This window comes from Erithacus rubecula, assembly GCF_903797595.1.
Source record: "Erithacus rubecula genome assembly, chromosome: 3".
Taxonomy (NCBI): Eukaryota; Metazoa; Chordata; class Aves; order Passeriformes; family Muscicapidae; genus Erithacus; species Erithacus rubecula.
In genome coordinates, this window is record NC_136689.1 from 103642786 (window position 1) to 103667595 (window position 24810).

At 41.7% G+C, this 24810-nt stretch overlaps 1 protein-coding gene across 3 annotated transcripts in view; it reads left to right on the forward strand.

Annotated features, from left to right (window-relative positions):
• Window positions 1-9722: 9722 nt before the first annotated feature.
• TAF4B (TATA-box binding protein associated factor 4b) overlaps window positions 9723-24810 on the forward strand; it is a 70611-nt gene continuing 55523 nt past the window's right edge. For 2 of the 3 annotated variants that reach the window (XR_013773514.1, XM_079299355.1), the window contains exons 1-2: window positions 9725-10166; window positions 24264-24403. Coding sequence is in view for 2 of the 3 variants with exons in the window: in XM_079299355.1 (XP_079155481.1) it covers window positions 9926-10166; window positions 24264-24403 (381 nt within the window). In the remaining variant the exon portion in view is untranslated. Of the gene's footprint in view, window positions 10167-24263; window positions 24404-24810 lie in introns of all 3 variants that reach the window. The other variant, XM_079299356.1, reaches the window with a different exon arrangement.

Below are 24810 nucleotides of genomic sequence, written 5' to 3' on the forward strand. Positions count from 1 at the left end.
ATTACACCTAAGCAACTGTGCATGCAGGCTGCTACTGAATATGATAGTGCTAAACTCACTATCTGATGCAAAGTGAGTTCTCTTTTTGGTGAGTTGCCACAAAGCTGTATGATTGTTAAAGCCAGTTCAAGGAAAGCTGCAGGAATATCTGTGGAAGTGGTTGGGAAGAACAGAACTGCTGTATTTTGTGGCAATCTCCATTTAGGTTCTGCTATCAGGAGGTGAAACTATCCTCTTTGTCTCCTTTCAGAAGGATGAAAACAAAATTCGGCATGTAAAAAGTTAGTTTTGAGTTGGATCTATACACAGGTCTAACAACATCTGTAGAACTGCTCATCTTAAAATAGGGAGAGAATCAAAATATGCAGTGAGGGGCAGGAGAGAGGAGAACCTCTTCTTTCATACCAGTGAGCTCTTAGATTGACTGATGCTGAATATGGAACTGCTCCCCAAGAAGGGGAGTCCAAGTGATCAAAGAAATTTCCAGCTTTTTATAGTAAGCAGCTCATCATAATGATCCACTTAAAAAATAATTATATTTTACCTTTGGAAACAGCATGTTTTCACTGGTCTCACAAGCAGGTGACTTTGTGGGAGAATGGGAGAATAAAGAACTGTATCAGAGAGTGAATAATTTACTAGGAAACTAGGAAGTAAGGAACTTACTCAGCAGGCTTTACCATCAGGAAAGTTGTAGTGTGGTGCTTTGGATTTTCTACAGTATCTTGTAATGAAGAAGAAAAAGGATGTACCTCAGTAGCTCTCTCTTCTTACAGGCTGTTATGCTGCTGGCAACTCCCATTTCCTGGTACTGTGGCTGGTGGGAGTGGTACAGTACCAAAACTATGATATGTGGTAGGGAAAAAGGTGCTTTTCATATGTGTTTTTTAATTTAAATCCATATTTAATTATGCAAGTTAAATTTCTGTAAACTTAGAAACTGTTATGGCCTGAAATTTTTTTTTACTTAAAATTGCTATTTCTCAGAATAAAGTTACTTCTGTGTGCAGTTATAAATTTGTCTCTGTTTTCACCTACATTGTTTTCTCAGCAGTTTCTGACTTTAAAAAAAAAATTACAATGTTTTCCTCCTTCTTGAATAATAATTTGTTGTTAGTTAATGAAGGCCTCTTTGTGAAGACTTTATTGTTGTGATTATGCAGACCTGGCTGCTGGTCCACAATAGTGATTTAAAGCACCACAAACTGACTCTTGAGGTCCAGCCACAGTAGAATACATTACACACTGCATTGTGACTAAAGCAGAGAAGCAGTTTGATACTTCTAGGTTTCTGCTTAAAAGTGTCAGATGATAATGAGTATCATGAAGATGTATGGAAGCTGTTTGAGGAAATCCTCTGGCTAAAGGAACAGTCACACCTGACAGCAGTTGGTGTTGTCCATACTTTGTACTCAGTCCATCAATTATTCACCACTATAATCCAGTGGAGTAATTTCATTGCTGAATTTGTGTTTAGGGGATTCTGAAAGCTCTTGCAGTGCCTGAGCTGATGGGGTGCCTCTTCAATACTGAACAAAACTGCTGAAGACTAAGTTTTGTCCTCGAGACCATGTTCAACCCAGTCTCCTTGCCTCCAGAATGGACCAGCTGTGCCCTGGCTGCAGGTTCCCAGTATGTGCCAGAGACCATTGTAGCAATAAAGATGAGCATGTTCCAGTGTCTGATGATGTTTCTGTTTTGGCATGTCCAGCTAAGGCAGCTGGAAGTTGTTGTACTGGATTTGTCTCCCCAATGTGCAACAGGAGTGGTGTCCACCTTCACTGCACAGCTTTTATTAGTTCTCTTATGATAAGGCTTATTAGGAGAACAGGAGAGAGGAAAAGAGTGCATCAGCATGCTTTGTAATTGCTTCCATACTTTGGTTATGAGTAAATTGGAACAATTTTTCTGTAGAATTAAAACTCCCCCAGACCTGTGAGAGTATCTGCATTGGTGAAGGCAAAATCAAGTGTTACATTGGCTTTGAGGCAAAGGGCTGAAAAACATCAGGATCCTTTAGAGTCTTACACTAATTTTATGTATGTTCTGTGTGTTATGAATTTCTCTTTCCACCAATGAAATAAAAAAAATTTCAAAGTTGAATTGTGATTATCACTTCTATATTGACCTATCTTTGTTTCTAAATAGGTTGTTTTATTACATAAGTGCTTCTCATTACTGTGTTGATACTGTAAATGCTAGTTTTATCAATTTAATGTTTTTGCCAATTTTCTTTAACATCTTAATGCTATTGATGCTTTGATGTAGTTGCTAGAACTGGTAAGAGTAAGTACAAGCTTGTGTTGTCTCTATATAAGTACTTTGGTGGGGAAAATCACTTTTTTGATAATTTGCCACATAATAGCCATTCTTGCTATCTCCCTCACAATTCCCTTTCACTTTTGATTTAAATGCCAACAGAACTGGAAAAAGTTTGGAATTCCATTTGAGAGAAAGCCTGTGCATGCCCTTTTTTTCTTCTCTGATGTAAAGAAGTATGTAGCAAACCTTGGCAGTTCTTTCAAATGGAGCTTCTTGGGTGTTTTTGCAAAAAAAAACCCCGGCCTAATTCACCATGGTATTCCTAAAATGTTGAATATAGATTTACATGGGTTATTAAAATAGTGTACATCCCAGCTTACTCAGAATGCTTCTACTGTGGACAGAATTTGAGTTCCTTCAACTGTTGCTCACAGGAGTATGTTAAAGGATTGAAGTTTCTGTGCTTTCCATAGTTGTTGATCAGAAGTTTTGGTAAACAAGAGTTGCCAGAGAATAAAATAAAAAAGACATGTGGCATAAAAATAGCTGAGAACTGCTGCTCTCAAGTATTTATGTCCCTAGATATCCTAAGATGAAGTACTAGAACATTAGCAGTGTCCAGCTATGAGCTGCAAGGGGAAATGGTTGAACTGGCAGACAGGAAAGTTGTGCACTGCATGTTGCATAGTGACTGTGAGGGAGTCCCTTTGTAAAATGTATGTGAGCCTTTATAAAATCAATTTATGCAGATAATTTCATGTGTGTTGTGGTGAGATTTGCAACTTCCTTTCTGTCATCTGCTATTGGTAGCAATGCTAAAACTGGGCAAGAGCTTTTGGAACAGAAATACCCAAAAGTTGCTCCAGGAGCTCAAAGGACCACCATCAAATTAGCTAAGAAGTCATCCACTACTAAGTGCATGCTAAAAGCTTTGAGAAAAGCCTGGGCCTCTTTCCTTTATGAAAATGCAAAATACTTGGTAAATATACTTGTTTTAATTATTTCATTGTATGCTACACTGTGAAATCTGGTGGAAAAAACATTGAACTTCTCCTCAGGAGAAACCAGCCATCCGAGGTATGTATTAATGACTCTATAGGAAACAATTATATAAATAGTATGCAAAATCTTGTCACAAAAATTATTCCAGGTGACACCTGTGCATTCAACTTGATATATGAAATCTCCCCTAACATCTGGTGGTACAATGTTAGGTGACTTTTGTAGTGTCTCTGTAGATTGATAGTGCTGGGAGCTATAATGGTTGCTGCTGATTTATAATAGTGTAAGATACTGTTGGGAACATTTCATGCAGGAAGCAGTGTAGGAAGGTGTATGGCAACATGCTACTTGTGTGGGTTGTGTAAGACATTAGCATTGTCTTTGAAAATGATGAAAATTATAGCAGTGCTTTATCCTGTAGTGATCCTTATCACAGTGTTTCTGACATGCTGTGGTCTCTTTGTAGCTTAACAGCTTCTTTTTCTATCACAAGTGGAAGATATAGGCTTTAGAGTATATACAAAAATTTGCATTAAAAATATTATCAGAATGCAGTGTTCTCATTTTTCATAATAGTTACTGCAATACTACCTCTAGGAAGGTTAAAGGAAGGCACTGGTGAGGCCACATCTGGAGTGCTGTGTTCAGTTCTGGGCTCCCAAGCATGTACTGGAGAGAGTCCAGCAAAGGGCCTCGAGGATGATGAAAGGACTGGAGCATCTCATCTATGAGGAAAGGTTGAGAGTGTTGGGACTGCCCAGCCTGAAGAAGAGAAGGCTCAGGGAGGTAAAGTCAATGTCTATAAATACCTGACAGGAGGGTGAAAAGAGGAGAGCGCCAGTGGTGTTCAGTGACAAGAACGAGTTAATAATGGGCTCAAAGTGAAACACAGCAAGTTATGTTGAACATCAAGATTTTAAATTTTTTTTAATTATTATTTTTTTTTTTACAATGAGGGTGATGGAGCATCAGAAGGTATTGCCTGTGTCTAGGTATTCACCTTGAATAATAAATTTTAACAAGTTTGTACTTTGAAATTTGGTACGCATTTCCTATAGTACCATAAGCACTGTGACTTGGATGTTTTGGAAGCAGCAGAGAAAAAATAGGGGAGGGAACAATATGTAAATGCATTTTCCCAAATGTTTACAAAGGGAAACAATTTGCTTTGCATTAGTGCTTTTGAAATTAGACTAATTTTCAGTTTTAACATTTGCTCCAAGTTTAAAATACCCCTCTTTTCCCCTTCAAATATGAGAACAGTGTGAAGGAAGGAAGAGAAAAATACCTCCATCTTTTTATTAATAACCAAAAGAAAAAGAAAAAAAAGAAAATCCAGCTGTTCTTTCCAAGCACTTTTTGATCAAGTTAACCAATTTCTTTGAATTATCCATGAAACAAAAATAAGGAGACAAGATTGCAGCTCCAGGTTCAGAAATCATTAACTTCCTATGCTTTTATGCTTCTTATGTATTAAGGGTGAATTAAATTATTAATTCCCAGTGGAAGACCAGTAGTTCAGCTAAAAAAAAATGCACCTGCTTAATCTAAGACAACATGAAATGAATATGAAAGCATAGGGATGTGGAAATTTAACACACCACTCCTGTAATAGTTTTCTACAATGTGATACTTCTGAGTATAAAGGAAAAATAGATTGAAACATCACAATTGGAAATCTGTGGCAATAATAATTTTGTTTTACTCAAATTTTTAATGCAAAAGATACTGAAATAGAAGTTACAGAAGCAGAGAAGGGAAAAATATCTAAGTCAATTAGATAGATTATTACAGAACAATTATGACAGCATAATGTTTTTGAAGCTCTAAGAGGCAGAAATTGTCCACAGTGCACAGAGCTGCTGAATGAACTTATTTCTATCTAAGCTGAGTTTTGTGGTTTTCATGAAACATGATGGAGCTAAATTTGTGCTACTTCCAATATGCTTGAGCTGTGTATAAAGAGGCCCTTTTTTTCCCCTCACACATATATTTGCTACAAAAAATTACTGATGTGTTTTCCAGAAGCTGATGATTGGCCTGGGTTAGTGGCAGTACAGGATATGTAAAATCTGTCAGAACCTCTTTTTCCCTCCTTTTTAATTGTAATTTTTGCAAATAGGTTAATTACTGCTCAGTGGTACTATGAGTCTAGTAAAGATCTTATTTGTGTTCTGTTTCATTTACTGTGTTGCAATACTGTGCATTATTCATGAGCAATATCAATAAATAAATAAAATAGCAATGTCACTTTACCTAATGCAGTATTATTATAGGCCACTGCAGCTTCAGTGATAAAACTCTTTTCTTTTAGTGAGTGGTATCTATTATAACTTCATAGTATAGTTCTGTAATTCTTAATATATTAAGTCTGAGATCGATTAGTTTTATTCTCTGTGTTCTGTTGAGAATATATTTGTGCCCAATGGCTAAACTTTAATACTCTTTTGTAGAGGCATTTTTACTGTACCTTTTTCCTGTTACTGTATATTTTCAGCTACTTGTGAATATTGCTTGTGCCCATTCCTCCCTTCCTTTTTCCTCTGTTCACTTAGTTTTCTGATCTATCTTTCTCACTTAGAGCCAAGCTTGTGAGGTGTGTGTGCTTTCCAGACCTTCCCACCTCACCAGGTCGTTTCTAGCTGAACAGGAGCCCAGGTGGCCAAGAAGGCCAATGGCATCCTGGCCTGTACCAGCAATAGTGTGGCCAGCAGGACCAGGGAAGTGATTTCCCCCCTGTACTAAGCACTGGTGAGGCTGCACCTCAAATCCTGTGTTCAGTTCTGGGCCCTTCATGACAAGAAGGACATGGAGGTGCTGGAGCATGTCCAGAAAAGGACAACAGAGCTGGGGAGCACAAGTTGTTTGGGGAATGGCTCTGGGAGTTGGGGGTGTTTAGTTGGGAGAAGAGGAAGTAGCCTCAGGGGAAGTTTAGATTGGAGATAAAGAAAAATCCATTCATTGAAAGGGCTCCTGAGTATTGGAACAGGCTGCCCAGGGAAGTGGTCAAGTCACAATCCCTGGAGGCATTGAAATGATCTGTATGTGTGGCACTGAGGGACAAGGTTTAGTGATGGACTCGGCAATGCAGGGTAATGGTTGGACTTGATGATCTTGGTGGTCTTCTCCAACATAAACATTTCTATGACTCTCTGTGGCTTGGGGTTCCTCAAATCAGCTGGCATTGCAGGTGCACAGCCAGACAGGAATTCCTCTGCTGGGACTTCACATGATTCACTGTTACCTCTCTTGCTATTAGTAGCTCAATACAGTCAATCAAGTTTTATGTCACAGAACAGTAAAAAAGTATATCCCCAATTCTTTTATTATACCTTCCTGTTGTACTTTTAAATGTTTTATAAGGTTTTAAAGCTGCAGGGTATTGTACCTCATGGAATACTTTGATTTATGCAAATATGTATACACATTGTGACCTGAATATCTGAAAGAGTCACCTCCATAAAAAGATGATCAGTCAAGACAGAAAAAACAGGGCAGACTGCATCTCTGACTATAAGCAAACAAACAAACAAAAAAATCTACTGAAATTGCAACCAGAATGCAGATGTGTTTACTGCTGATATTAAATAGATACCTGTGATTTTGTGTTATACTTGGTTGTTTTCATTAGTAAATAGATACACAGTTACAACTTTGATTCCCATTGCTTCAATAATTTTGCTCATGTATTCTATTCCTGCATTTCCAACTAAGAGAATATAAAACTTTTGTAAAAAGGATCATGGACAGATTAAAAACCCTTGAAGCATACTAGACAGATTTTATAGGATTATGGGAAGCTGAAACAATTCTGTGTGAAACTGCCTTAAGACCTAAGGACTTTAAAAGGTCCATCTTTGGAAAAGTTAAGGCCTGATGTGTGGATAGAAATTTTGGAGGGCAAGTGGCTTTATGGGGGGTGGTTTGTGTTTTAAACATGCTACTTGAAAGCCTCCAGAAATCTTAGCACAGACTGATTCAAGGCACACTGTGAAGGTTTCAGCTGTTGAAAACACATTATGCAGAGCAAACTATGGGCAGTATCTATCTAATCTAATAGATCCTGGTAAGGAAATCTGAGCTGCTGTTTGCTGTAATGCTTTCCCTGTGCCTAGATGGTAAGAAGGGACTTCTACATGAATGTCAGATGTGCCCACTCATGGGTTATTTGCAGTAGTAGAACAGGTCAGTTTGCCAAGGCTGGGTGTTCATGGAAGGAACATGCTGACATGCATCTTCTCTTGACTTTGAAAAGTAATTACCATGTTTAGCACTATCCCCTAGACAAAATCTTGGGGTAAAAAAGAGTGTGGATAAGAATGATTACTTAATTCAGAATTTTTCAATGTGTGGGGTTTGGGTTTTTTTTTGTGAGGTTATTTGTTTGTTTGTTTTTTGATGGTGGAAGTTACCTAAGAAAATAGAGATTTTTAAAAACCCTAAAACTCTAGGTAATGAGCAAAAGTAAACTACCTTACATGTGCTGTAACCTCTTTAGTTATGAAAATAGTTTTCAAGTTCCAGATGCCTTATTCTTTCTTATTCTGAATGACTTTTTGTATTTCACTTAACCTTGTTAATAAAGAGTGTGTACTGGGTCTCTACGATAACACATTTTTCCAGTGTGGGAAAAGGACTCTTGCTTTTATTTCCTGTGCAGTTTCATACAATGATGAGTGCCTCTGTTTTGTTTGGAGAAGACACTTATGGCACTTTAGCTTTTTAATTTCTTTAAAGATACACATATTTCTAAATTTTCTGGGTATGTTTTTTTCCTCTTTTTTGTGCTATCCCTTTTTTTATAATGCATTTCATATTGCTTCCTTCACTCCTTGATTCATGTATTTCTTTCTCCCACTATGCTGTATTTTATACTTTCCTTTTTCACACACTGCTTTGCTTTGCACTTTCCTCAAGACAACTTCTGTTGTCTTTAGCTGTTTCTTTTTGCCTTTCAGATATGCTTCCTGAGTATTTGCATGGGGGTCTCAGAGATTTCCTCTAAAGTTCAATGGCTGCAAGAAGATAAAAACTTGGCTTTAAGAAGCAAACTCCATTCTTCCTGAAGTCCAAGAATAATAAATATGATGCCTTGCTTTGCATCTTTGTCCCTTCTGCCATCAGTCACTGGTGGTCTTTGGTAAAACTGAGGCATCCTTCTCTCCTGGTCTCTGTGCATCCCTTGGCATGCAGGAGGTAACTCACTGTACCCTGGTTGTTACTTTATGTGAGTACACAGCTTCATATGCCTAAGAAGTAACGTATTTGGGCAGAATTGGCAGAGCTGTAAAAGGTACAGAGGATGCTCCCTCTTGCTTTACCACCTCTTCTCTTTCACCATCTTCTTAGCTTGCTCTGACACTTGGGAACTGCGACCATTGCTGCTGCCACCTCTCTGAGATTTTGGGCTGTTTGGAATAGAATAGGCATGGCAAGAGGTGAGCAATTTCTCTTCTGTGTTTCTGTTGCCGCTGACAGCAATATAAAGCACTAACGCTGTGAAATTAACCACAGTTGTTACTTGAAATGGCCAAAAAGAGGAGTGTTTCCCTTTCTTGTCTACATTTCTATCAAAAAAACATAGTTGCAAAGGAAGCTTAATACAAGAGTAATTTTTTTCCCTCCTAATATTTTTTGGACTTTGAGCTTTTTTGTACCACTTTAATGAACCATACAACACACCCTGGATTTTGTAATTCTTTATGTTGTGTTCAGTTTGGGTAGTTATAAGCAATACCCCTTAGATTTTATACATAAAATAAAGCACATGCATCAACATGCTTCAGAACGCATTGAAATTTAAGCCAGACTTGGCTATGATACACAACGACCTCAAAGCACAACTACTGAAGGTCATGCTGAGCTCCCTATCACACGTGCAAAAACTTTCCATTATATTCTGAATTTTGTTTTTAGAGCTGTGTTGTGTGTATTCTGTCAGGATCGCACTTGCTTTACAAAGGGGACCGAGTTCCACGTCCTCCCTCAGCCTTTCTTCAAGTCGAGCCCGGGGCATGAAGGTCAAACGGGAGGACTTTGTCCCCTTCATCCTTCCAGCTCCGCGCTGCTTTGCCCGTCTCGGCCTGTCATTCAGCTCCCACCAGGAGCTCTCGCAGCGGCCGGAGCCGCCCCGGTTGGAGCGGGGGCCCCAAGGGCACCTGCAGCCCAGGTGCGGCCGGGGCGTGTGGCGCAGGTAGGCGGGCCGGAGCTGGCCCGGGGGAGGAGCAGCTCCGGGCTCTGCCGTGCCCACCCACGCTTCTCCCCGTCCCGGGGCCCCCGCAGCGCTGCCCCCGCCCCAGCTTCAGCGCGGCACGGCCGCAGCGCCCGCACGGCTCCCCGCACACGGCGGGCTCCGGGGCGGCAGGGCCCGGCCGGGCGCCGCCGCAGTAGGACGCGCTGGCGGCGTCGGCCCGCCCTCCTCCCCGCCTCCCTGCTCCTTCCCCTCCCTCCCTCGGTCCCGCCGCCGGCAGGGGAGGCCGGGCCGGCCGGGCCCACGTGCGCGGCGCCCGGGAGCCGCAGGAGCGGCGCTGCCATGTGTTTCCGCGGGCGAGCCGCCGGCCGCGGCGCCGCCTGAGCGCCCCCCGCCCGCGATGCTGCGGGGCGCCGCGGGGCTCTGCGCGACGCGGCCGCCCCCCGTGCCCTCGCCGCCGCCTCCTCCTCCATGAGCGCCTCGGCGGCCCCCGTCAGGCTGATGCCCGGCGGGCACCCCGAGCAGGCGGGCTCGGCGCCCGAGCGGGGCGGCCCCGCCGCCGCTGTGCCCGGCGGCCCCGCCGCCGCCCCGCTGTGCCCGCCGGGGATCCCGCTGGTGCGGGGCGCCGCTCCCGGGGTCCCGCGGCCGGTGGCGCCCAAGGGGCCGCCCACCGCCACCCTCCAGCTGCCGGCCAACTTGCAGCTGCCCCCAGGTGAGTGAGCCCTCCGGGGCTGCCCCGGCTGCGGGCACGTCCCGTGTCGCGATTTACCCGGCATGTCGCGGCCGGGGGCCGGTGGGCAGGACGGAGCCCGCCGCGCTGCCCTTGCTGCTGGAGACGAGCCGTGGCGAAGGACGGGCAGGGCGGTGATGGTGATGGTAGTGGCGGTGTGTGTTTCGGGCTGCTTGTCTGCCCCGAACTTCTGGGAGCCGGCGTGTGCGCCTGCCTTGCAGGGCATTGGCAGTGTGGCTGGCTTCAGTCGGGTAGCGCTGGGGATGCTTGCAGCCTGCTGTAGGATGGATCTGGAAGTCTCTGGATAAAGGCAACTTCTTTGCAGGATAGCACGAAGAGCAGGAGAAGTAACCAAAAACTCAGCGGCCAAGTAGCCCTTACATGTGACTTGCAAAAGACTGCTCGAGGCTCTAGTGGCCCTGGGCTGAAGGAGTGCTCGGGGCGGGCGGTGCGAGCGTGGGCTGGCGGCTGCGAGCGCTCCGTGCCTGGGGAGCGGGTCGCGCCGCCCGCACTGCCCCGACCCGGCGGGCCTGCGGAACCCCTGTGGCTGGCACAACCGGGCCGATGTGGAACAAAATACTGCCGTGCCTGAGGAGGGTAGAGTTGAAAGTTCACTACGTGTTGCTCCTTGAAACCCTTTTTTTCTGTATAACCCCCCTGTGGGAAACATAAGGGTTCGGAGAGATACTGCCCTTGCAGGTGTGCTTCCTATAGCAGCAGTGAAAATATTAACGTAGGAATTGCACAATGCTGATACAGACATCTTAATACTTTGGATAGCAACAGAGGATTAGCCAGCACTTCCACCTGCACTTTCTTTTAAGAGGAAGAAGGTGCTGTTGGTTGTGAACATCCCACTTCTCCCCTTTGGGCTGTGTTTAAATGTTTGGGGGTTTTTTTGAAGTCACTTTGCTTCCAGTGGTTTTGGTCTCTCTCTGTTGAGACCCCAAGATATGTAATGACTTTATTGCTATTTGATCCTGTAATTATTTCCTGCCAGGACACTTCTGTTGGTGGAGCATCTGTTGCAATTACTTTCAGGTTGGATATTGCTGGAAAGGATGACTGGCTTTACAGTAATCCCTGTGCTGGTAGTGCGTATTTGCTTGTTTTTCTTTTTTTCTTTTTTTTTAAACCCCAATGTCTTTATCAAAGACATGGACCTCCCAAGAAAATATATAATGCTAATTAAAGAAAAGTCTTTAGTCAGTCAGTTTCACTGTACATTTCCCAGCACTCATGATGCTGTAATGTCTGGGTAGTCAGCAGTCAAGGGTGAGTCTAAATCCTTGCCAGGTTTCCTCTGAAATGAACCATGATGGAAATACATTAACTTCTTGTAGCAGGGCTTCCTAGGTACTCAGGTTTTGTATCTAACACTTTCACTTTCTATAATGTATTAGCATTGATTTAAACACCTTTCTGTGAAGGTGGATGCTCATGCAAGTTACCCATGGTTTTGGAACTGCAAGTTAGCAAAACTTACGGGTTTTTTGTAGTGGTTTAAGTTTGATTGTATCCAGGTATACTGTTGAATGTCATCTAACTTGTATTGTCATAGGAGGCAGATGTCACAAAAGTAGTATTACCCCTCAATTGCATCAGCTTGTTTTCCTTGCTCCTGGGACAATGCAGTCTTTGTATCAGAAGTGCTGGTACTCTGCAGCATTGTAAATTAAAATAACTATATGGACTTCAGTGATTCAGAAGAAACTAGACATTGTCAGATTTCAAATGGATCAATGTTTCAGGGAAACTTGTTTATGTAATTGTTTCAAGGTTACATAAAAATGCATTCCGTCTTGAAAAAATGTTAGTGTTTTGCCTCTCTTCTAGGTGGATTAAATTTTTTATTAATAATAAAAAATGCAAGATGGATAGCATTAATGCTTCAAGTGTTAGCAGCATTAAAAAAAGAAAGTGGGATAAGCCACTAAATTTCTAGGCTTGAAAAGTTTTATTTCAAAGAAACTGCCAGATCTAGCTGTACAGGATAAAATACAGAAAGGAGAATGCACTTAGGTTTAAAATCATGGCATTCAGCTTTTGTTGCAAAAATGCATATGGAAAATATCCTTCCCTTGAGTTTCAAAGGGAAATATTTTAGGTGGCTTGTTCTGGGGAAGGCTGGACAGCACTGCCCTCTGGTCATGCTGAGTTACTCATGAACTGCTTGTGGCCTGGAGTGGGCATTGCCTCCACAGCGCTGCAGTCTGCAGAAGGAAGGGCACCAGCACAGCTGTGTTTGCCTCTGTGACTTGCAGGGCAGTGGAGGTCCATGGAAATCTGGGATTTACATTCTTCTTTCTCTTCCATCTCTACCTCCTTCATCCTCTTGCTCAGAATAAAGCCAGGAGTTAGGAAAAGCAGATGACTTGATAATGACTGACTCCTCATGGGCACTGCCCATTGCCAAGTGCCTCTTGTCTGGTTGCCCAGGGAAGATCACTGAGCGAGTTCTCTTGTCTCAAAGGACTGAGACTTGCTCATGAGTAACAAAGGGTTTTCATCACCTTCCTGTGATTTCCTCTACACAGTGCTGGTTTTCAGTAGAGCAGTCAGAGCAGTGCTGCTGGTACCCAAGGCCATCCTCCTGCACCAGTCCATCCCTGACTGACCACCACTGGAGGCTTTAGCACGCAGCAGGACTCCAGGGTTTGGACTTGGTCTCCTTGTTGTGCATACCATCAGCTCTTAAACTGAATGCTTAGGCTATGTCTTCCCAAATGAGGGGAATTTTTCTACCAAAGGGACCTTTCTTCAGTTGCCCCCTTTGTTGACAAGGACAAGGCTAGCAGCATTTCAGAAGGCTTTGCACGTAGCAGTCTGGGTCTGCAGAGAGCAGAGTGGCGTGGTGAGAGCTGTGCTGCCTCAGTCCTGAGCTCCATGTGGCCTGTGCTGATGTGTACAAACCTGTAAAAGTCTCGTGTCATGGACCATCTGCTTAACAAGAAATTGTGTCCTTGGTTAACCTGAGCTTAATGGGGGGGAGAAATGGATGGGCTGTGCTATTAAACAGGAGGAAATAATTGGGAAGGAGAAGGAGAAACAAGGGCTGTGACAAATGTCTATAGTTCACCTTAGTGTCTTTGAGCTCCATACTGCTTTGGAGCAATAGAGGGTAGGAAAAGAGCATAAAAACAACAAAAATAATGTTGTTTCTTGGTTTTGTTTACTTTTCTTGAACTTCAGTTTTTGTCGCTTCTGTGTCTGTACTTTGACTCTGTCCCTGGCCCTGGAATGCTTGTTACAAGCAGGTTTGAAAGGACAATTAGTAGATAAACGTGCTTCTCTGCTGATGGGATGGATGAAGAAGGACAGAACTGAACCATATGCCAGGGATCCTTCAGTCTGCTCAGAGCAGGAAAACTCTTTGAAAACCTCATCTCATGGCACTGCTGCTGGCTCTACAGGGCTGTGGCAGGAGCTGCCATCACTCTCCGCTGTAGCATTGGCTGCCTCTGGTATGTTTATTTCTGTTTCATGTTTGCCATTACTGCTAACACCAGTATAGTGTCAGCAAAGAGAAGTTGCCCTGAGTGTGCTGTATTCCCACTAGTAATGTGGTGCAAGGCATGGTGTCCGTGTAAGGTTTCTTTGCACCTGACTTAAGAGGGGAGCAGTACAAGTGCAGCTTCTTGTTTCTGTGTGCAGCTCAGTTGTCTTTGGATGTTTTGCCTTGTCTGTGGCAGGTTTTCCACTGCCTGCAGCTTATCTAGGCTGACAGTGGGTAACTTCAGAAAGCACAGCCGCTGTTTGTGTCAGGTGGCTGGACTGTGTGGCGTGAAGCAGGCAGGCAGCATGGATGGGTGGGAAGGAGAAAACCAGAGTGGGTATTCCAAAACTGCAGTGGGATGGTATGGAGCCTGGTCTCATTGAGTTTCTCTTAATTGTCTGTAGAACCTGAGGTAGGTAACGTGACGAGGTAAGGGCTGATAAATATCTGGATGCTGCTGCCTTCTGCTTTCAAAGCTGACCTAGTATGTCTCAACGCAGAATACTGTGAATCTCCCTCGTTGTGTTCTAGTTGGTGGTTTTCAGTGGTAAAACCATATGAGGAATTCAATATTTTCATATTTGCATTTATCTGGTTTGTTGCTTTAGAATAGGAGGAAATGCTGATTTTAAAATACTTTTTAATTTACATTATGTTTGAGTAGGAGTAGGCTATCTAAGGATTTCTTGTTTCAACAGGCAGAAAACCGTAGAAATTGCTTTAAAGCATGCAGTTTCTGAATGCCAATAATCCCCTGAAGTCTGAGCATAGTACTTGTGCTTAGACCAGTAGGAGCTAAATAATTGGTGCTTTTAACTTTTTGTATCCCAGTGACATTCTCTGTTTAGCAGGCTTCTGGGGATGGATTCTTTGCAAAGTTCTCTTTTCATATTAGGGTGACACTGATAACCTTTTTTTTTTTTTTTTCCTGAAGAAGGGTGAACAAAGCTTTAGTGGGCTTGAAGGACTAAGTCAAACTTAGATAATAGTGAGGTATTGTCTTGTGTTGTAACCAGTTGAAATTTCAGCTGCACTGTAGGACTTGATTTTGCTTTCAGGACTGACTGTGTCTAGAAAAATAATGCCTTAATATGATCAAATGCACAGCCGTGTGGGAATTAAGATTTACATCTTGGCAGAAGATGTGAAGCTAATGTCTAGATTTATAGTTTTCCAACACAGAAAAAAAAAAAAGATGCATTCTGAATACTGAAGCACAGAAATATGATGCTCAGTAAAATTAATGTTAAATGCTGTTCAGATTTTACAGTCAATTGGAGTGTATTGCCAAGAATTACAGCTACAGTTTGGTGAATAGTAAACTTTTTTGATTCCTTAGAAGAGAGAGAATGTGAGCCTGACTTGTTTCTTTTGCAGTATTTAAAGGACCTTTTAACTTGTAGCAGTAAAAATAGCATCATCCACACACAAGTGACAGCTGGAAGAAACACTAATTATGTTTCAGTATTCTTTTTCCCAAAGATGCTGATAATATTTAGGTAAACTCATGTGTTGTTATTTTGAGTAGTTGCCATACCAGGTTTTTTAAGTCATTTTAGAGAACCAAGTATTTGTTATGCCATTTGATTGGAATCTATGCTGTTCCCAGTGGGTAGGATTGTATTTACAGATATATGTGTATATGAGTTTTGATATAAATTTCCACGCTTCTGATAACTATCAAAGATGAGTAATTAGTACTGCCCTAACCATTTAGACAAAAGCAAAAGGCAAATACTTTTTTTAGAATTCCCTCTGCATGAAGCAGCTTTTCTGAAAACTGATGATATCAGAAAGAAAGCATGTATAATTTGCAAAATGGAAAAGTTCACCATCAATGTTTTTAAGTATCTTACTATTCAAATTGTCGGGATTGAGGTCTGTTCTGCCATCTGGATCACCTCTAGAACAAAGTCCACTAACGGATCTTTTCTACCAGTGTCTTGAGGAAATACTCTGATTACAACTGAAGTGGGGTAAAAATGGCAAAAGGTGAAAGATCCTTGTTGTAATGAGCAAATCTAGGGTTTGTTAAGGCTGGAAAGCTGGTGAAGCTGAGTGATCTTACCGTGCTGTAAGAACAGCCCAATGATATGGTAACACTTAAATTTCATAGCTCATATTTGCAGACTTCTTCCAGTTTGGTGGAGGCAGAGGAGATGCTTTCATTAGTACTGGCTGCTCCTAGGAGTTGTCTGGGAAATCAGAGTTCCTTGGGTGGATGTCCAGGCTGGATAAACACCTGGGGGAAGCAGCATGCCCTGAAGACTTTCCCTGGCAGCTTGCCCACTGGCAGTTGCCTCCTAGCCCCGGTGGAGCCCTGGAAGCCAGCTCCAGCAGACTGGTGGGTGATGCATTTCCAGGCATTTTCAATGGGGCAGCCAATGCTCTGTGTTGAAGGGGGTTAGTGCAGTCAGAGCACCTTTATACATGGCTCACATACTCGACACTTGACAAATATCACACAGTTCTGGTGCCACTTTACATGATATCTGTGTAGACAGAAGTTAATGCTTCCCGTGAAAGTTTTGCCGTCTTCTGCAATAATTTTTGTTTGCTCCATCACAGAGCAAGGAGGTGTGATTAGTGTTAAAATTCAGTGTTGATCCCTTGTTTGCAAGTGAAAAGCCATCCAGCTGAGGAGTGAATTTGCACTTTTAGAAGAAATGAAGTGGAATTCAGCTTTTCTGGTACCCAAGTGGAAACACGGGTTCCTTTGTAAAATGAATCTGAATTAACTGGCTTGATTCTCATCTTATTTAAGGGAGACAAAGATTTAAAGGGGACTGATGTTGTCCTTTCTTAGAACACTGCCAAGACACTAATGATGTTTTCAGCAACTCTTGTTTTAAAGTTAAGATTTGTGGTTCAACATTTCAGCTTCAGATTTCTCCGTAACAGCTTACAGAATGGCTGTTTCAGAAATGGTAAGTGCAGGGTGTTGGCATAGCTTCTGGTCCTTAGAAAGCCATGTGCTCTGTATATATGACTGCGGTGTGCCAGGCATATAACTACTATTTGAAGAATTTCACTCCAGTGAATGCTAGGAGTACACAAGAGGATGTGGTATAGAGACTCAGTGCTTCTTTCAGTGCAGTAGGAATTGTCTTGAGAGTAAGGAAGTGTCACTTTGCTCCTTTGAGGTACTATTTCACTGCCATCAGCTGAAGGCCCAGCAGATATTTGAAGCTCCTGTATGAGGAAATTTGTGTCCCATAGAATGCTGGAGTCGGATCATCTTAGCTGTAGACAATCCTAGAACTGTCTGATGACTCTGATAGAAAGCAACCAAGCCTCAAGGTGCAAAGCTGGAAACCACAAAGATGCGATGGGGAAATGCTGATGGGAAATGATCCCAGTTGCTGAAAGGCATGGCCCAAGGACAAGAGCTAGATGTTATCACAATGTCAAATAAGGCTCTGCCTTGTGGTACACAGCATTGGCTGGGAATCCCGATGCCTACACACAATAAAAACAGCACCCCTTGGGATTCAAGTGTAATAAATACACTCTGAATCCAAATGGAAGTGGTAATGCCATCTTGTAACTATGCCCAGAAGACCTATTGGTTGTTTACATCCTCTCCAAGTACCCATGCAATGTCTAGATTTTCTTTAGATGGTTGGCATGGACATCTGGTGCTTGTTCTAAAAAAAAGGTTGACTACCTTTGTAACTGGCACAGTTACTTTTGATGAACAACTCTACTATAGCTGTAAAATTATGTGGATATAAATGTACTGTCAAGGAAAGAAGCTCAACCGTATGTGCAGTTGAGGAGAACTGTTTTAACACTGAAATGTGGACCTATGTTCTGTGAAAAGGCATCAGAAAATGTGAAAACTATGGGGGCCCAGTTGCTAGACTGATAAACAGATATTCATCTGGGCACCAAAATACATTGATGAGCAGCTAGTCTCCAACAGCTTGGATAAAACTTGCTGGTTGAGCAGTGTGTGAAACTTGGCTTCATATTTTTGCAGTTTTAGCACTTTGTGTCTAGTTCCTGGAGAAAGGGAGGGAGAGGGGACTTTGTTCACACTCTTGAGAAAGATGTGTGGTGAACATTATTCTGGGTTGTTTTAAACAATAGTATATTAGAGTCTGCTCCATCCTGCCTAGAAGAGATAGCATCATCCCTTTTCTGGCTCCATGTGCTTGAAAAGCCTGTGTCTGTCCTGGGTGTCTCAGGAGCTAGTGCCCACTGTTAGCACAGAAAGGTGCTTAGCTAGAGAAAGGCCACTGGAGTTACTGGAGGCAGCAGCCTTTGTCCTGTAAACCCCTTGAGCTGTTAGTGTGTGCATGGTGGTGATTTAAAACACTGCTCACAGCAACCCAGCCAGTCTGGGAAACACTAGTGCTGTTGGAACTCTGCTGTCAGCTGGACTGTGGTATCTGTGAGTAAAGCTGGTCACTGGCTTTGAAAAAGTGAGGTGTCAAACATCAGCCTTGGAAGTTTTAGGCCAGAGTCTGCATGAATCTGTAGTGTAGTTTGTGCTGTTGGCAAAGATGTCATCAACATTTTAAAGAGCTTACAGGTATAACACTGTGTTGTACTTTATACAGACTGTGTTCTGTTGTAGCATGAAAGAATATGGGGATCATGCCCTTTGAATTTTTCTCCTGACATGGAAATTAATGATTTCCATATTCATGGGCAAAACAAGGTGTCTTTCATTGGAATTTAAAATCTGACATTTCATTGTGACTCTGCAATATCTACATGCTAGTCACTGGTCCTGAGCCATTTCTATAAAGACCCATTAGTTTAGAAGCTTCCCTGGAACAAAGGGAAAGAGCACAGAGAGTGATTTCTGAGATATGTAATTATTTAGTTTGTGAAACAAAATATGAATGGAATTAATTGTTTGAGGGCCTGGATGTGTAGTGATTGATTCTGGTTGCTGCAATAGGAGTGCTTGATTGTAGTTGGGCATTGCTGAATTCTTACATGAGCTAAAATCGATTTCTAAAGTTGGAAGCATTTGTTGTATGGAATAAAATGTTTTGTGGGTGTAGTGTAGATGCTAAACAACTTATCTTGACCCCATATAGTGTAGATGAGCCCTCTGCCCTGCTTGTCTGGGAAATATGAGAACAATCACAGGTATTTTTCTCAAAAAATGTGTAAAACAGGCAGCCTTTGTGACTTCTGTTGTCTGAAGTCAATTGAATTTGAAAACAGAAGTTAGAGGTCATTATTGGGAGCCTGTGGTAAGGTAACTTGGTGTAGCCTCTAGATCATTGTTCCAGCTTCATTCCTAGAACATTGAAAAGCACAGCTAGATGTTGCCTTCAAATTGGACTGTTGTTCTTGTTTCTTCATCTCCGCTACAGAAATTTGCAGTAGACATCTAGGAAAAGTTAAGTAACAAGTGAGGTTCATGGAGAGTGAAGTTCTCCTGTATGCACTACAGACCATACTGCATCTGAGAACATTACAGCCCCATCATATTAGAAGGATTATATAAATCATGTAAAAGCTAAGTTACTGTCTTTCACAGTATTTCATTAGCATTTTGTGCCTCTAGTGCTCTTTTTCAGCTAACCTACAACATAATGCACCTTGATACAATCACTGCCTGAACAGTCTGTGTCTCTAATAATGCCCTTTTTTGGTCTGTCTTACTCTGTCCTGTAATGTATTTTTTAAAACTTTTAAGTGACCTGTTCTGTGGGCCCAATAAATGGAATTGAAGAGGAAGAAACAGTTGTTGATTTTTTTTTTTTTAATTATGAATGGATTTTGAGAGAAAAACTGTATTCAAACCTGCTGCATGGATTAGTAGTGTTTGGTATTTTATTTTGAAAATTTTAAATGATCCCGTGTAGTCCTAAATAGTCAAAGAAACTTAAAACCACTATTCCTATGGAATTGACACTTAGTTTCCTCTTAAACATCCCCTTTAAAGCTTGGTCTTAGCTTGAAATAACTGCCTTAAAAGCTATCACTTTGTTTTGAGTAGCTCAGTGAAAGAATGGGATTTGTTTAGGAACAGAGCTCTGACACATTCCTGTTGTTTTAAAACATTTTTGTTGTTTCAATTACTGATTTGAGACCTGGAAGTCCCCGTTTAGCCTTGTTTTTATAATTGGGTTAAAGTGTACTTTATTAAGATTGGCAACATATCTGATGCTGGTACTCCATGTTTTGAAATAAGCTAAATTTGCCCTTCTTTGAATGCAGCTTTTGTGACTTGTGTTCTCTTAAATGAGTTTGGTCTCATTGTGGTTGGTCCTTGCTTGTATTTTATTTTAGGAACAAAAGTCTTCATTTCCTCACGTTATTCCCTAGCCAGCAGTTCACAAGAGCTGTGGTTGAGCAGTTGGGTTAGAAACTTGTCATCAAATGATGGCTTAACTTGACAGCCTCAGCTTCACATGTAGTAACAGCATAAGGTGTATCTCCACTGGAGCACAGATACCAGCTGGCTCATCTCAGGAAATTCCTGGGTGAAGTTCTCCTTCAGAAATGGTCTCAGGTTTGCATGGTGGAAGTTGCCCTTATGGTGGGATGCTTTTAGCATACATTGGTGTTCAGTGCTGCTGGATGAAGCCAGCTTCAGTTAGCATTACAGGTTTTATGTTAACAACATTGTGGTTTCCTTAACACTATTCCCTGAAATACAGTGAAGACCATGCAGGTGGCTTTACATACAGTGGCGTGAACAGATCTCTGTTATCCCACAGGTTCTTGCTCATGTCTCCAGTGAGGTTTTGGTGCTTTCTAGTGAACATGCAGAGGTACCTGGAAGCTTCTCCTCCTGCTAACCTGTGTTTTTTGGTTCCAGGGTTGGGTGCTAAACCACGTTCAGAATAAGTGGGTTTCCTTCACCAATGGTGTTGAGACAGTGAAAATTTGTAGTGGAGGGATCTCAAATTTGGAAAATGAAATGAAATTTCATTAGAAAGCCTCTGATTTTCCATTGCTTAGGGTGTTGGCATGTCTAGGTAGAGGCTGGTCTGGGTGGTGGCTGCCTGAGCTTTGCAGGACTGCTGCCAGGCACTCCTCCTGAAGGCAGGGTACCTGCAGCCCAGGAGGTACCTGCAGGTTCCAGGAGAAGGCAGGGCACTGGGTGTAGATCTCAATGAGACCTCTCCAAGGTGAGAAGGTATAGAGTAGCTGCTTCTGTGTAGCTTTGGAGGAGACTGAGTTGGGTTTTCCTTGTCAGGTACTTTCCTCCAGCCCTTTTCACAGGGTTGCAGCTGAAGAAAGGTGTGCATGGCTGAAACAGCTGATTGTGTTTCAACTGCCTTCTCTGCCAGTGTAGGAAAACCAAATGACTTTCCAAAGTGTTTTTGGCAGGACAGGCAGAAATTGTAAGGGCAGAAGTCTCAATTCATTGCAAAAACAGGTTGGATTTTTTTTTTTTTTATCTGAGTGAGACATCTGAGTCCTCTAGTGAAGCATGTAAGAAATAATCCCTGATGGTAACTGGTCGCTTTGGTTTAAATATAGGAACAGCTTTGTAGCCCCAAAGGAATTATGCCTTGCTTTTACTGTCAAAATGCGTGAATAGTGAGAAAGTTGATCCTGTTCTCTGAAACAACTCCAGTAAAACTATCAAACAGAGTATTCTTGGAAGTGCAGCCCAAAAGAGGGCATCTCTAGTGTTACAAGGATGCTTCATTTACTACCATTGGTGGTGACATTTTGCTCAGATTGCCAGTACCTTTTTGTTTTTTTAAATGTAGTGCTGAGAGGTGCTAGCTGAAACTTCGTGCTTCAGCTGTTCACAGGTCCTGTGTTGTTTCAAGTGTTTTCTCGTCCTTCCCTCCATTTTCTTGTGGAATTGTAGTGACTGCAAGATGTGATCTGTTTTAACATTTATTTTGTTAGTGTTTGCCTTCTAGTGAATGTGGAAAATACCTCTTGATAAGAGGTACTATCTTCCCTCCCCCAGCAAATGAAGAATATGAATTCTTCACTTAATCTTTATTTGTGATAGTAGCATCTTGGTAGCTGCACGAGTCTGTTTACATGACCTTTTGATTGAGAGCCTCAAGATTGCCATCACCTGCTGTTCCCTCATGTCACACTTGTGCAGTTGTATAAAGTGTGTGAGACGTCAGGCATTGGTTCTGAGAGCCTTGGAACCTTTTCTTCTGACATGGGAGACCTCCTGTGCTGCCTCTTGGAATCTGTGCTGTTGGCTGCAGTGTGGGGTTATTGCTTTAGTTTCCAAGCAGAAAGGGAGTATCAAAGTTGTGAAAAACTGTAATTAAATTGTGGCAACCAGAGGTAAAAAATAAGTGCTGTTCTCAACAGCTATTGAAGTGTTTCAGGCAATTTATGTGTCAGTTTACTGTCCCTTTGTGACATTAGGTTGTAACTGCCCAGAATTGTCTCTTGTACTTGGACAAGATGTGGCTCTTCAGTGTGTGGAACTGTAGCTTGTACATCTGTTTCAAATTTGCCCTCAGCTTTATCTGTGCTAGCATCAGGCATCAATACCATTAAAAGTCTACAGAAGCAGTAGTTAATAGATTACCATAATACTTGTTTGAGTTACAATTCTGCCAGTGTCACAAAGAGTTGCTGCCATGAAAAGGTTACCATCCTTTATTAAAAATTCGCCCAAATGGAACAAAGAAAGGGAAATGATTGTTTGTTCCAAGGGGAATGATTTCTTACTCTAACTTATATGCAAGTAAAAGGCATTATCATAGTTGAATGTTCCAGTCAAGGCTGGGAACACTGGAGTGGCCTTGGGTAACAACTTCTGTGGATGCTCTCACCAAGTTATTTTACATGTTCTGATTCAGTATGGATGTCCTGTTGCTAGGGGGAAAGTTGCTTTGTTTCGAGTTACATCCTTTTTGGGATCATTGCTATCCTGCTCAAATGTAAAGGGCTACTTTGACTTGTTAATACTCCTGGTAGTTGTGTTTACCTTTTCTTTTTGGAGATGTTAATGGATTTACATATGAACTATATTGCGTTTGCATAAATTTTCTAGCTCTGTCACTCTTGAGGTAATTTCCTGTCAAGCAAGAAGATTGTGCTGGAAACTCAGGACTTTCAGGTGACTGTAGGATACTTTTCCAGCAGGGTCTCCATCTCTGGTGAATGCCAACTGAAAATGCAGAATAGTAGTGCAAAACCAGTCCCAACCCTGTAATCAGATTGACTAATTGGTATTGGTGTGATTTCTCAAATGCAGAAGTAGAAAATGCATTTCTGATAATTTAACTTAACAGACAAGTATAATGAGTGATGGCACAATATACAAGTACATGAAAACTAACTCTTAAAGCATTCTGAACCTCTTAAGGAATGAAATTGTAAGTTTATATATGCCTTCTGAAATAGTAGAGCTGTCAGTGATGTTTTAAACAAGGCTTATTTAATAAAAGCCTAAAATCTCTAGTAGTAACACTTCTGCTATTCTGAATGTAGACCTAGAGCAGAGAGAAATGCTATTGCTAGCAAAATGTGGTCAGCTTTCTCTCTTTCAGTGAAATCTGCGTAAGCATGTGTGAACAAGGGAAAAAAATGCCCTTTTCTGGCTGATGATAAATTGTTTGCCATGAATCACTGTCTAAATAAGATGACATGAAAAGAAAATGAGAAATCTAATGTTTTCTATAATTCCGGGTATTCGTTGATTAAATTAAATGATCCATCTGTACCTAAATATAATTATAGTCAAGTCATCAGTGGAGGAGGAGAAAGCTGAGCTGTCAGATGGAGTTAACAGTATTTTCTGAATATGCAACTGCCTTGTGCATCTGCCCCATGTAGTAAAAGCTGCTTGAGAAAGGAGGGGATCATGTAGATGCTGCTCTTGCAGTTCTCAGTTTGTGCCTGCTATGTAAATGGCAATATGTTGATGTTACAGAATTTTATACCAGGTTTTGTGTTGTCTTGCAATATCCTCTTATGCTTTTAGATGTGAAGGATGAAAAGCTGTTTCTAAGCATGTGGTTATAGCTTGATTATTTTTTAAAAAAACCCCAAAATTTACCCAACAAAACCTAGTTCCTGAGCTTGTGGCTTTTTCTGTTGTATGCATTTAATCTCAGAGGCACTGTTTTAGGCTGTATTGTATGGTAGTATTTTGACAGCTTTTAGACTAACCAATTAGTAAAAAGATTTTCATTGCAGTCTTGTTTTATACTAGGAAGGATCATAAGTGTGTGTATAAGATCTGGGTTTCAGATATTGCAAGAAAGTGTAATGCAGTCCTCCAGAAACATTCAGGTAGTCTTGTTTACCTAGCTGGATTTTCCTGCACCACCTCCTTCCTTTTATTTGAAAGGTTGGTGTTAAATGAGGGTGTTTGAGGATGGTGTTTTCAGTGGTTGGCTTTGCAGCAGCTGCTGTTGGAGGCCAAGGAGGTGAGACACCACATTTCTTTTGAATTTAGGAATTCTTTTCTGTCATAGGATGCATAATAAAGCAGATGTGCACTTAATTCTTATATTTCTTGGCAGCTGTTCCTTGGAGTAATAAACTCAATATTACATTGTCAGTGTGGTCTAGTTATTTCTTCCTATATTTCCTGTATTTCTTCTGTAGAAATATAGGAAAGCCATAATATAACTTAATTTCTAACAGTCTGAATGTGTTTTTTTCAACAGGAACTGTTCTTATCAGAAGCAGTAATGGCCACCTAATGCTGGTATCTCAACAGGCAGTAGCACAGACACAAAATAACACAAGTGTGAGGCGACCATCTGTGCCAACCAGCACATCTGCAGTCAGAATATGTGCTGTGCAGGTAACTTCTCTCATAACTTTATTTGGATATGACTGTATGCTATGTAGTTATAACAGGGTTAAATAAGCATTTGAACCCTTTCTGAATGGGCTGATGATATTTGGTTTTGCACCAATAAACATCACTATGTGCTTTGCTTTCTTGCTTGGGAAAAATCTTGTGAGCTTTTAATGATAAGGGTCAAATTAGTGACTTCCTCTCTGCTGATGTTGACATAAACCATTTTAAGAAAACAAATGCCAGCCAAAACTGCCTAAAAAGTTACTGCTAGTATCTAAAACTTTCTGATATCTGATTGGGATATTTCTGTGAAGCTGAGTAAAGCTGAGGACCTTTCCCATGTCCCTAGGATGTTCTTCTTTCCCTGAACCCTTCTGGCTTTTTGCTTCCATCTCTTGTTGTGTGGC